The sequence below is a fragment of the Lentinula edodes genome (genome assembly GCF_021015755.1).
Source record: "Lentinula edodes strain Le(Bin) 0899 ss11 chromosome Unknown C8R40scaffold_20, whole genome shotgun sequence".
NCBI classification, from domain to species: domain Eukaryota; kingdom Fungi; phylum Basidiomycota; class Agaricomycetes; order Agaricales; family Omphalotaceae; genus Lentinula; species Lentinula edodes.
In genome coordinates this window covers 638,716-649,800 of record NW_025764326.1, presented here as the reverse complement: position 1 = coordinate 649,800, position 11,085 = coordinate 638,716, and the positions used below count along the sequence as shown (strand labels likewise).

The 11,085-nt window shown below is 46.9% G+C and overlaps 3 protein-coding genes across 3 annotated transcripts; 2 read left to right on the top strand and 1 right to left on the bottom strand.

Annotated features, from left to right (window-relative positions):
- Positions 1-8: 8 nt before the first annotated feature.
- Positions 9-2,257, top strand: C8R40DRAFT_1237765 (uncharacterized protein). Its single transcript, XM_046233444.1, has 5 exons — positions 9-496; positions 557-716; positions 773-1,075; positions 1,131-1,324; positions 1,382-2,257. Exons 1-5 carry the CDS (start codon positions 61-63, stop codon positions 2,107-2,109), a joined length of 1,821 nt encoding a protein of 606 aa, XP_046085865.1. The 5' UTR covers positions 9-60; the 3' UTR covers positions 2,110-2,257.
- A 12-nt stretch (positions 2,258-2,269) lies between these two features.
- On the top strand, positions 2,270-7,445 carry C8R40DRAFT_304812 (Golgi CORVET complex core vacuolar protein 8-domain-containing protein). Its single transcript, XM_046234649.1, has 5 exons — positions 2,270-2,744; positions 2,797-3,331; positions 3,390-4,264; positions 4,329-4,529; positions 4,579-7,445. The coding sequence occupies exons 1-5, from the start codon at positions 2,388-2,390 to the stop codon at positions 7,267-7,269; spliced, it is 4,659 nt and encodes a 1,552-aa protein (XP_046085864.1). The 5' UTR covers positions 2,270-2,387; the 3' UTR covers positions 7,270-7,445.
- On the bottom strand, positions 7,429-10,757 carry C8R40DRAFT_1171361 (oligomeric golgi complex component, COG2-domain-containing protein; the record flags this gene model as incomplete). Its single annotated transcript, XM_046231693.1, has 13 exons — positions 7,429-7,445; positions 7,506-7,762; positions 7,814-8,114; positions 8,169-8,382; positions 8,437-8,529; positions 8,580-8,701; positions 8,755-8,965; positions 9,020-9,502; positions 9,553-9,771; positions 9,827-9,944; positions 9,995-10,149; positions 10,206-10,286; positions 10,347-10,757. 13 exons carry the CDS (start codon positions 10,755-10,757, stop codon positions 7,429-7,431), a joined length of 2,682 nt encoding a protein of 893 aa, XP_046085863.1.
- Between the last annotated feature and the right edge of the window lie 328 nt (positions 10,758-11,085).

Here is an 11,085-nt window from a genome sequence, read left to right as displayed (position 1 = left end):
CTGCTGTGAGAATCCCGATAATTGGTTGGTCCGAGCGCTTCGTTGACCCAAACATTTTCGATGGCACAAGTAATGGGCCCTCCTTTGTCACCAAGAGAGACCCGACGTTCCGGTCGTCGCTCCGGACCTTCTCTTTCTAATTCTCACTCACCGGAATCGGACATCTCTCCTCGATTAAAAGAACCTGCTCAGCGACCCCCTTTAATTTCTACTGCTAGTGGAAGTAACGGTCGCCACAAGCGTCCCAAGCAAGAAGACACGGACGATCTGACTGAAGATCGAAAAAACGGCACTGCTCATTCGGTGTCGACGAGTTCCAATTCTTCTACCCAAGGATCTACCAAGTCTAAACGTAAACCAAAGGAAAAACTGCCGCCCCCAGAGGAAACATCAGATACAACCAAGCCACCTTTACTACCACCAGAAATGGCAGCATCTGAAGGACAGGAAGAAGAAGAGGAAGGTGGCATTACGCGTTGTGTTTGTGGAAACACTGGTGTGTTTTTTTTGTTTTATCTGTGTGTACAACATGGCCATTTATGTGATTTCGTGAAAGGAGAAGACGACCCGGATGCTGGTGAATTCATGGTTCAATGCGAGACCTGTAAAGTCTGGCAGCATGGATTGTGTATGGGCTTCGAGTCCGAAGACCAACTTCACGACGGAGATTATTATTGCGAACAGTGCAGACCTGATATGCATGTAGACCTCCTCAAGTGTGTTTTCCTGTCATCAACAATTATACAACGATGTTGACTTCACATATCAACAGAAAACTGTCTCGTCGACCACGACATTCGTCTGCAAACTCGCACCACACTGCGGGAGCGAATACTCGCTTATCACGTTCTAGGTCTCCTCACCCACCCACCAAATCACAACCGTCTAAGCGCCGAAACACCATGAACAGCGCGTTTGATGAAAACCTGAAGCAAATTCTCGAGACCACGGCAATTGAAGCTGGAGCAGATCCAGCCACCATTCACGTCAACGACCAGCCAACTGCTTTGGAGTCTGAAGAGCTCCCTGAAACAAATAATCGCAACAAGAAACGAAAACGAACAGAAAATGAAATGTTGGTTATTACACCTAACCTTTCATAAGTTGGCGCTGAAATTAATCACATTCAGGACCACCACAAAGAAACGCCGGTCAATGTCTACTACATCTGATCATCCACCTACTGTCAATGGAAACGAGGAAACGCCCGTGTTCTTGCCACCACCACCACCACCGCCTCCTGCTTCAAAATCCGGTGGTCGGAACAAACGGGGCGGTCGCAAATCTGCGGTAGTCCATGACGTACCCGTGGATAACGGCGACGGTAAGCGAAATACAATCTTCTGAATGTTCACAGAAGATACTCATGTGAGGCCCGAAGGTGTTGTTGTCCAACCTGCCGCAAACAAGCGTTCAACAAATTCGCATAGGAAAGGTGCTAAAGGAAACGCACGTCCATCCCAATCCCAGTCGAATACAGGAACAGGTCATGCTTCTGGTTCCCACGACTCTAGACGAACACAAGGCAACAACACCCAAACCTCCGTTGACTCTCGTGCATATCGCAATTCTCATGCGTATGTCGTCTCGCAACAACCTCTATACACGTCTTGGAATCTCCCAGACTACCTCTCTCATCTTGAGGAGATGCTTCCGACCGATGTACCGAAACCTCTCGAAGTTGTTGCCGGAGCCACAGGACGTGAAAGTATAGAGCGAACTACGGAACGGGGAGTGAAGGTCAAATGGCCCAGTAAACGAACAAGTGTAGCGGATATGAACAAAAGGGTTAGAGCTCTTGTCGAATGGGTTGGCAGAGAACAGGCTAGTGCTTCTGATCGAGCTAGACGTCACGAAGCTTTGGAGATTGCGCTGAAGAAAAATGCAGCGAATGCATTCAGAGGAAATGGCGCGTCTGGTGCTGGGTCATTTGATCGGAGTGTACTTACTGTGTCGTCCTTGGACCGCAATGCAGAAGGAGGCTCGAATCGGCCTGGCATTCCAGGTACCTCTTCGATGAAAGATATGGAGGCACTTATGGAAGAGTTGATCGGATTTCAGGAAAAATTTGGACCTGGGGCAAGGAGAGAACGTCGAATAGCTTCATAATACGGACAAATGCTGAGCACTACTTATTGTGTTCCCAGATAATGACAGTGAACTACAGCTTTGAAACATACTGTATATTGTTATTGTATCGTCGATGTATCTAGCCCTGTATTTTTTCTATCTCGGCGAATTAACGAACATTGTTGAATATGGAATGCTCAATGAATTCATTATATGATGACATATTTCATTTTAGTAACTAAACAAACCACCTTGAGTTTTTGATTCCTTCACATTACTTCGAGCTCGGGCTCAGGCAGCTGTTCGTTTCGCCACCCATGTCTTCCGAATTCCAATACCCGAATGGAGCTGGAAGCTTGCCACGAGAAGACTCCCTGAACCTCTCCGGCAGCGAAGACGACAATGACCACGGCGGAGACTATTCTACGCGTATGGAGGAGCTCTTCGCCGACGACGTGCAAGACTCGAATGGCCATTTGGAAGACGAATCTGACGATGACGGGGGCTTTCTTTACACTGGAAATGATGCGGATCTTTCAACGAGCTACCGAGACCAGCTCCGGAACGTCTTGGAAGACGACTCTGACGCCGAAGTTCATGAAGTAGAAAAATCCCTCATGGCAGAGGATCCTACAGAGGAGGTACCATCAGAAGATGAAGAACATGACCCTCTAGTATGCTTTTCTAACTGATTTTCGGTTAGATACTTATAATAATTGATATTAGGAAGTTCTGTCTGACCAAACACATTCTACACCAATCACGACCCCTCCAAGATTAACATCTCCACCTCCCGCAGATACACCTTCGAAGCTTGCGAAGCCTTTTCTCCATCCAACAGTGTCTCGACTACGGTCATATACACCTCAATCTTCCCGTGTACCATCCAACAGTAGCCTTGGAACAAATGCATTACATGCTGCTTCCCCTGCTCCTTCACATTTCTCCTCGATGTCACGCATGTCCTCCGTCTCAAACTTCCACTCACCCTCATCCGCTGGCTTCTCTGACTCTGCTGCTCCGAACGGTCTGCCCAAAGTCTCCGACCGTGATGTCTTCAAATGGACAGAACTCCGGAACATTAGTAACTATATATACTCTGCCTATTCGTCCAAAGCATCCTCTGTGCTCGGGACTGCGCTGGGCACTCCCACTGTTCTTTCGGCGAATGGGTTGATATGTGTTGGGACGGACGACGGAAAGATATGTGTTTATGACTTCAGGCAGACGTTGAAGTGTATCTGTTATAATCCTCACGCAGGTCTGTGGCTCCTCTTTTCTTCTTTACTCCCTCGCACTTTCCCTGACACCTTGATAAGGGCAACCCGTTGGCGCCGTCACTGCATTAGCGCTATCTCATGATCATACATACGTCGCATCGGGTCATTCCTCTGGATATATTCAATTATTCGACTTGAAAGTTCCGCAGACTCCTGCTCGCATCGTCGCACCCACAACACTCTCAGTCGTGGCTTCTGGACGTAAGGAAGGGCACATACAAGGGTCAAGGATTATCAGCATCGGCTTCGTGGCTGGAAGGCATACCGCTCTTGTTTCTGCGGATGACCATGGACTCGCCTTCTACCATAGTCTAGGCAAAGTACTCTTTGTCGAAGCGCCTGACATCCTTCGTATCCTAGGCAAATATCCCCTCGACGGACCGCTGGCTCCCGACCCATCATCTCCCCAACCAGAATCTCCAAGTACCCCAGTGGGAGGGAGAAAACGCTCGCGTTATACTATTCTGGCTATGATGCCTCTTCCACTGGGTACAACATCTCATCCTACCGATACATACCAAGCTGTTGCTCTATTGACTCCCCACAAACTCGTAGTCGTCGGTTTGAAGCCGACGCCAAAGACATGGTTCAAATTTGCTCGCGACGATACAAAGTCACAAACCAGAGTTAGGTCAAGAGGTACTCTTTGCTGGTTCCCGAGTATATTACCCAATACCAATAAGGACGGGGGATTACCACCAGTTACGGAAGAGCCCACTACACCACTACTCGCATGTTCATGGGGCCGCGTGATGCACATTCTCCGTGTATTCGAGTCGCGTTCCAGACAGCTTGTCCGTAATCCAAAGACAGGCAAGTCGATCGAACATGAAGTCGGAAGCATTACCTACCTCAATGCCGGGAAATGGACAGCAGATGAAGATATTCTAGCTATTCAGTGGCTAAATGTCAATGTGGGTTCGTTCGCTTCATGTTGTCCATCGTAGAAGTATGTACTCACGACGAAGCATGAATTAGCAAGCAATCGTAGTTTCTGCCTCGGCGTTGCAAGTGTACGACCTTAGTCGGACCAAGGTCATTGAGCAAATATCGTTCGATGGACTATCATTAATGTCGCCGTCGCTGCGGCTCACTGTATCAGGTGCTACTTCGTACTCTGAGTCCGTTGGTGATGTTGCACACAGTATACGGGTGTATAAGGGCAAAATCTTCATCCTAGTACGTGTTTTCCATCTCAGTCTCTATTTTTCCTGATGATTGGCAACAGGGGCGAGAACAAGTTCGAGTAGGCACACTCCTAACGTGGGCAGACAAAATATTAAGTTTTGTACAACAAGGCGACTTTCTCAGTGCGATAGACCTCACTCGGTCCTATTATACTGGGGAAGCTCCAGGAAATACTAACGGTCTCCCTGACGATCCTCGACTTCGTAAAGAAGTCATCGGGAAGAAGATTTGCGAGCTGATGACTGCCTCTGCCAACTATGCCTTTTCTGAAGACCGAATGACGGACGGAACGCACGACGGTCCTGACGGACGTGGAGTTGACCGAACATCGTTGTTTGAGGGTCTCGTTTCCACATGCGCTCGTGCTTGCATTGCTCTGGACGACTTCGATTTCCTTTTCGAAGACTTGTTCCAACTCTACGACGATCATTCCATCTCACAAATATTCCTCACCCAATTGGAGACGTTCATCCTGAATAACGAGATCCATTTTGTTCCTCCGCGTATCACACAGCGACTAGTGGCAATGCATGACAATAATTCCCGGCCTGATCTGGTCGAGCGTATCATCTGGCACATAGATGCAGAATGTTTGGATAGCAATCAGGCTGTACAAATATGTCAAGCTCACCATCTGTACGATGCTCTTATTTATGTTTATACCCGCGCATTGCGGGACTATGTTGCCCCTGTGGTAGAACTTCTAGGCTTGATTCGAAAGGTGAATCAATACCGACGGCACATCGCAGAATACACAGAGTCGTCGATGTCAGATATGGAGCCGGTTATCCTGAATGCCTACAAGATATACCCCTATCTCGCAAACATATTATCGGGTCTTACTTATCCTAGTGAACAGCCTCTCGGGGAGGAAGAAGCACTACAAGCCAAAAGGGATGTTTACACCTTCCTATTCTTTGGTCGATCGAGTGTTTGGCCTGAAGGCGGTGGAGGGAAGTTGGTTCTCACAGCCGACGAGGAAGGTGGTTTGGAGCCCACTTATCCTTATGTCCAACAATTACTACGATATGATGCCGAATCATTCTTGCATTCACTGGATATCGCTTTTGAGGATGCATATCTGAACGAAAAATCACCAGCAGTAGATCGTTTGGTTGTTGTCCGCATCTTGATGGACATAGTAGCCACCGGTAGCCTAACTCAGACCGACAAAACCTTCGTACATATCTTTATCGCCCGAAACATACCTAAATACCCGCAATTTCTCCAAGAGGCTATCCCGTTTTCGACTCTCCATAAAATCCTTGTCTCTCTCGCGGAGGATCCTGATCCCGATACAAGGGAAGATCGCCAATTGGCAGCAGAATACCTACTTTCGGCTTACAACCCACATAATGTTCCACACATGACGGAGCTTTTTAGGAAGGCTGGGTTTTTCAGAATTCTGCGAGGGTGGCACCGGCAAGACAAGCAATGGGGGCCTTTGCTTCTGACGTTTTTACAGGATCCTACACTCCCTTCTTTCGAGATGTTCCAAGATCTGGACGAAGTCCTTCATTCATCTACTCGTTCGTCTTCCAACACCCTTCCCCAAGAGCTGGTTGTCATAATACAAGATGCTCTACCTTCGTTGATACGGAAAAGTCCATCCAACACCGCACTGTTGATCGACAAACACATTCCATCCCTGCACGATCAAGCAATAGATTCTTTGGCAGAGAGTAGTGATGAAGATCGATTCATGTATCTCCATTGCCTTCTGGGGCCACCTGAAGAGGAGGAATACGCTCACGCTCACCATCCCTCCCGCAACCTTTCGCTGCCGCTTCGTCAGCTATACATAACGTTGCAGTGTCGGTTCCACCCAGAAAACGTCATTCCCATCATGCAATATCTACCACCTGACATACTAGATTGGGATCATGCCATTACAACTTGTGAGACTAATAAGGTTTTCGACGCAGCAATCTGGGCGTTAAACCGACAGGGGAAGCCTCTGGAAGCGCTTGCGAAAGCTGATGCATTTGACCAAAGCCTTTCACTAGAGCTCATCAATATCTTCCAGGCTGCTCCAGATCAAGTGTCCATTGCTGATGTTGGTTCCACTTTACGAAGCTTGGAATCGATTGGGCGAACTGGAATCTCTATGTGTATCGAGCAATCCCAAGATCCTTCAGCAATGGACATACCCCTCGAAGATATCTGGTTCAAACTTCTTCACAGTCAAATCAACTGCGTACAAACGATAACAGGCTCCTCCTCCCCTGAAGCGTTAGCTGCGGATATACATACTTCCTTTACCAGTGCGATTGTACAGTCCGAGTGGAGGGCACTTTCCACTCTCCGATCTCTAGTTCAAGAAACCTTTAGCGCTCTTGTATCGGTTACAACCACCCGCGCAGTATCTTTCCCGCGACTCTTCAATCGACTTGTGAATGCTGCTACGCATTCACAGGTAACAACCGGTACACAATACACTGAGTTTCGCAGTATCCTCACCGGAATGCTGGAGTCCTACCGTTCAGATGGCGATATGCTTATAATCACCAAACATCTCCTAGATAGAGACCTATTCGAGACGTTGGAAGATGCAACGCGGGAGCGTGTACGCGGTTGGACCCCTTCTAGAATCACCGACTGTTCCATTTGTCGCAAGCCTTTATTGAAGCGGTCTAAGGGTCAGCCTGATACGGGTGGTGTTTCCCTCGACCAGAGAATTGTCGTGTCTCGGACAGGCTCTATTTATCATAATCGATGTTCTAGTTCTTAGTATTATATGTGACCTTAGTAGTAGTAGTTATGACCTAAAAGTATGTAAACGATGATCTCTGGATGGATTGTCGTAAAAAATAGGAATCGCGCGAAGGTATAACAATTTCAGCGGGTATATTGACATTTCATCACATAGAGGCAATGCTATCAAAGCCTATTACGAAGTTTCTGGAGCTACGAAGGAACCCTCATTTAAAAAGAAGAAATGAAAATCAGAGTTAGACTTAGACTCACGGTCATTGCTTTGCACCAGATTACTCAATACTACGAAGGCTTCACTATCCCCTGGGATGATCCCCAGCGTTTCAGCGTCTTTTCTCAATGCTTCCACATCCAGTATTAGCCGTACCCGAATGCGTTCTTCATCTCTGCCCTCGACGTCTCTTGGATTGGCACTACCGAACAGTGAAAACGTCGTGTTTTTTGGTCCTCTTTTGAGGCGGCGTAAAGACTCCTCTGCTTTCTTCAAAGTTGAAACATGTGAAATATACCTTGGTGTTTTGTTCAATCAGACAGGGAGGAACACTAAGATTTTCACTCACTTCTCACAGACGTTCTCAAATATTTGCTTAGACCAAGGGTCAAGATACTCGGTCTTGAGAACAGCGCCAATTCCATCTTTTCCACTCAGACCAAAAAATACTTTTAGAGGTCGCAAGACAGATGTTATCCAGGGATGTGGTTCCGTCGGTAATTGCTTGTTTGCCTTGGCTCTAAGGTCTGTACGAATCTTTTTAACCGCATTCAGAGGGACAATACATCTCTCCGTCAACACTGCAATAACAGTGCTAGACATAGGTCTTATTAACGCAGATAAGGCGTCAACAGCATTTTCCAATGCATCTGTACTAGAAATTCAGTAATGTAATAACAATCTCCATGAGGACTGATATTCACCCAGCGATTTGCCGTCCCCATCTAGCTCATCCGGTTCGGGAAGCATTATGCATATTTCTTCCTGCCAGAGATTCATTGTACTGAATTGCAAAGTCTTGATGTCTGCGATTAAGCTGACATATCTGAGGAGCAGGGATTCGTCGGCGGAAAAGGCTTCCAATGACGGTCTTTCGGAAAGCCCTGGGGTAGGGGACCTGGTATTTGCTTCGGAAACCTGAGTAGAGATTGACATGAGCCCATAAAGTATTAAGAGTATGAATTTATTGACCTTTCCTGTGTTGATAGTATTGACGCTATTCAGAGAACCGTAATTAGTGTCTTGAACGACATCATTCAGCCAGACCCGGTATCGGCTCAGAAGCTTATGCGTGGATCAGTTTCATGCGAGACGGATATTCCAGATCACGCTACCTGGAGAGTCAGCCTCCAAAACCTATGACTCAATTCCGGAATATATATTTCAGCGCTCCAACAGGCGGTGAGAGCAACCCAGACAGACGTTGCCTGAGGAGTAATAAGGGAGTCGGCGGTCCCTACATAAGTAACGAATGAGAATGGTTGTTATGAGCAGAATGATTATACCCACCAGGAGGTTTTCCAGAAGGCTCGACAGGGAGTGCAAGAGCGTCTTCAACCTTGCTGACAATCTCCTTCCACCGCATTTGGAAATAGACGGGTAATTGCCAACGTTTCTCGAACATGGAATAAACAGGATGTGCCCTCATGCTCTGTACTGACTGTGCGGAGGGGGCCATAAATTCCAAAGAACGAATGAACGCTTGTGTGATCTCGTAATTCTTGCCAATATGATAGATAAATACAGTGAATTGGGACAGTGGCATTTAACTTACCTTCCGAAATTCATCTGGTCTACCAGAAGCAAATACAAAACCACCAAGATCATCCATAATGGCTTTTCCAAGCTCATTCCATATCACATTTGCCACAATGTCAAATCCCAAACCATCTCTCTTCCTTCCGTTCTCCGCGGTGTCGATTTGGAAAGGATCAGTAGAAGAGCGCGATTTGACAGAAACTTTTTCAGCAATATCCATGATACTGCTGAAGTCTCGTTCCACAAAACGAAGGATCTGGGTGTACAACTTTGCCAGGGGGTCATCACTATCGTCCAAAAGATGGGAATATGGTGATTTTGTCTTCCCAAGTGATGGAAAGGCGCTTTGTTGGGTGGAAAATGCAGTGAATGGTGTAAAAGGTGTTCTCGGGGGCATCGAAGAGGAAGAGTTTGAAAAACCCGATCCCATCGATGAACGAAACGGGGTGTGGGGTAGTAAGGGAGAGTGGGGAGCTGATAATGCACCGGTGAAAACAGTCTATGGTATCCAAATCAGACTCCGCCCATAACATAGTTCCGATTACATACCTTTTTTATGAACGGACGCATTACCTCTGATCGAAGTATCTCTTCTGCATCCCGCCACAAACCAAGAACATCGTACGTCCTGATACACTCTGTCAAGTCCGGCAATATTTTGTTCTTCTCCAACTCCGATAATTTTGCATCTCCTGCGATTGCGGAAAGCGTTGAAGCGAATAGAGCGTCAAGGTCTGATGACAGTGACGACTGTATTCGGTCAATTTTCTATAAAGTTCTTTCAGCTAAAAATTAACGCGCGCGAAGAAAAGGTCTCACAAACCCATTGAATCTCGTCGACAAATGCACAATTCTCACTGCGAGCCTTTGAGGCATGATATAAGAGCTGTGTGTACTCCGCCGCAGCACGATTTAGATGTTTTGCTTTGTTGGCCGGTGACCTGGGGTATTCGTTCAAGATTTATTTTTCGCGAATTATGAGACTTTGTACCTTTCATTGGTGTTCTCTGTTGTATTTGACGTAGCAGAAACCTTGAACTGCTCATATTCGACTGGCTCCTCATCTTGGCTAGGATTGGTGATGGAGAGTAACGATTCCAGACGTGTCACTGATTCTGATATCTTGAGTAACAGATGTAGAAGGGCCTACGTGTCGACAGTTATTTAATTTCCTGCCAGACTACGATGTATATGTACATCACCTTCTCCTCTCTTATAACAGTCCTTTGTTCCAGCTTGAGCATAATTTCATCTTGGATAGCGCGTAGTTCGGTTTTGGAAAGCTATGTGTGTTGAGTATCGGATTATATCATTATGCCGCTATAATTGATACTGCAACTTACCGATATCTCTGACTTGAGCGCGCCCAATGGTTGCTTCAGTCCGGTTAATCTCTCCCCCTCCCCTTTGAGATCAGTGCTAAGACTGATAAAGGCCTCATAGTCGTCGTTGATGAGTTTCACGAGTTCTTCCTTCAATGTCGCCAGATAATCCCTGAGTTCCGCGCGAAGATCCTGCAAGGAGGTATGTGACCTAGAGAGAAGAAATGCCTCGACATCGAATTTTTCCGCAGAAAGGAATGGGTTCTCATGTGAGAGAGGAGTGTATATTGGCAGGTCGTGACTGGAACCGTCTTGTGGATATGACTGAGCAGGATGGGACAGCTCCCTGGTAGCAAGCTCTTCCGCAAGTCGCTCCAGTTGAAACGGATCTGCAGAAGATGACGAGGAGGCTGCGGGGCTTAGGACGGACATTGTACATGGGCGCGTTGAACCTGGAGCGACTGGCTTAGCGCCTCGGCTCGAAATTAGCGCCATAATTTATGAATTATCTTAGATCCACTACACGCAATCGTCGACGTTACTTGTCTTCTCCGTTCTCTGCATCCTGTTCACGATCTCAAACTATGGCGGACGAGCGTAAGTGGAATAAAGTGGGCACATTAATTTCTTCACGTCCGACCATTTATTGACTGAATGATCAAGCTCAATGTGACGATGAAGATCTTTCACGAAGGGTTCAAGGAAGAATGCAAGTTCCCTTGAAATTTCCCAACAGTCTTTCTGTTTCTTATCCAAAACG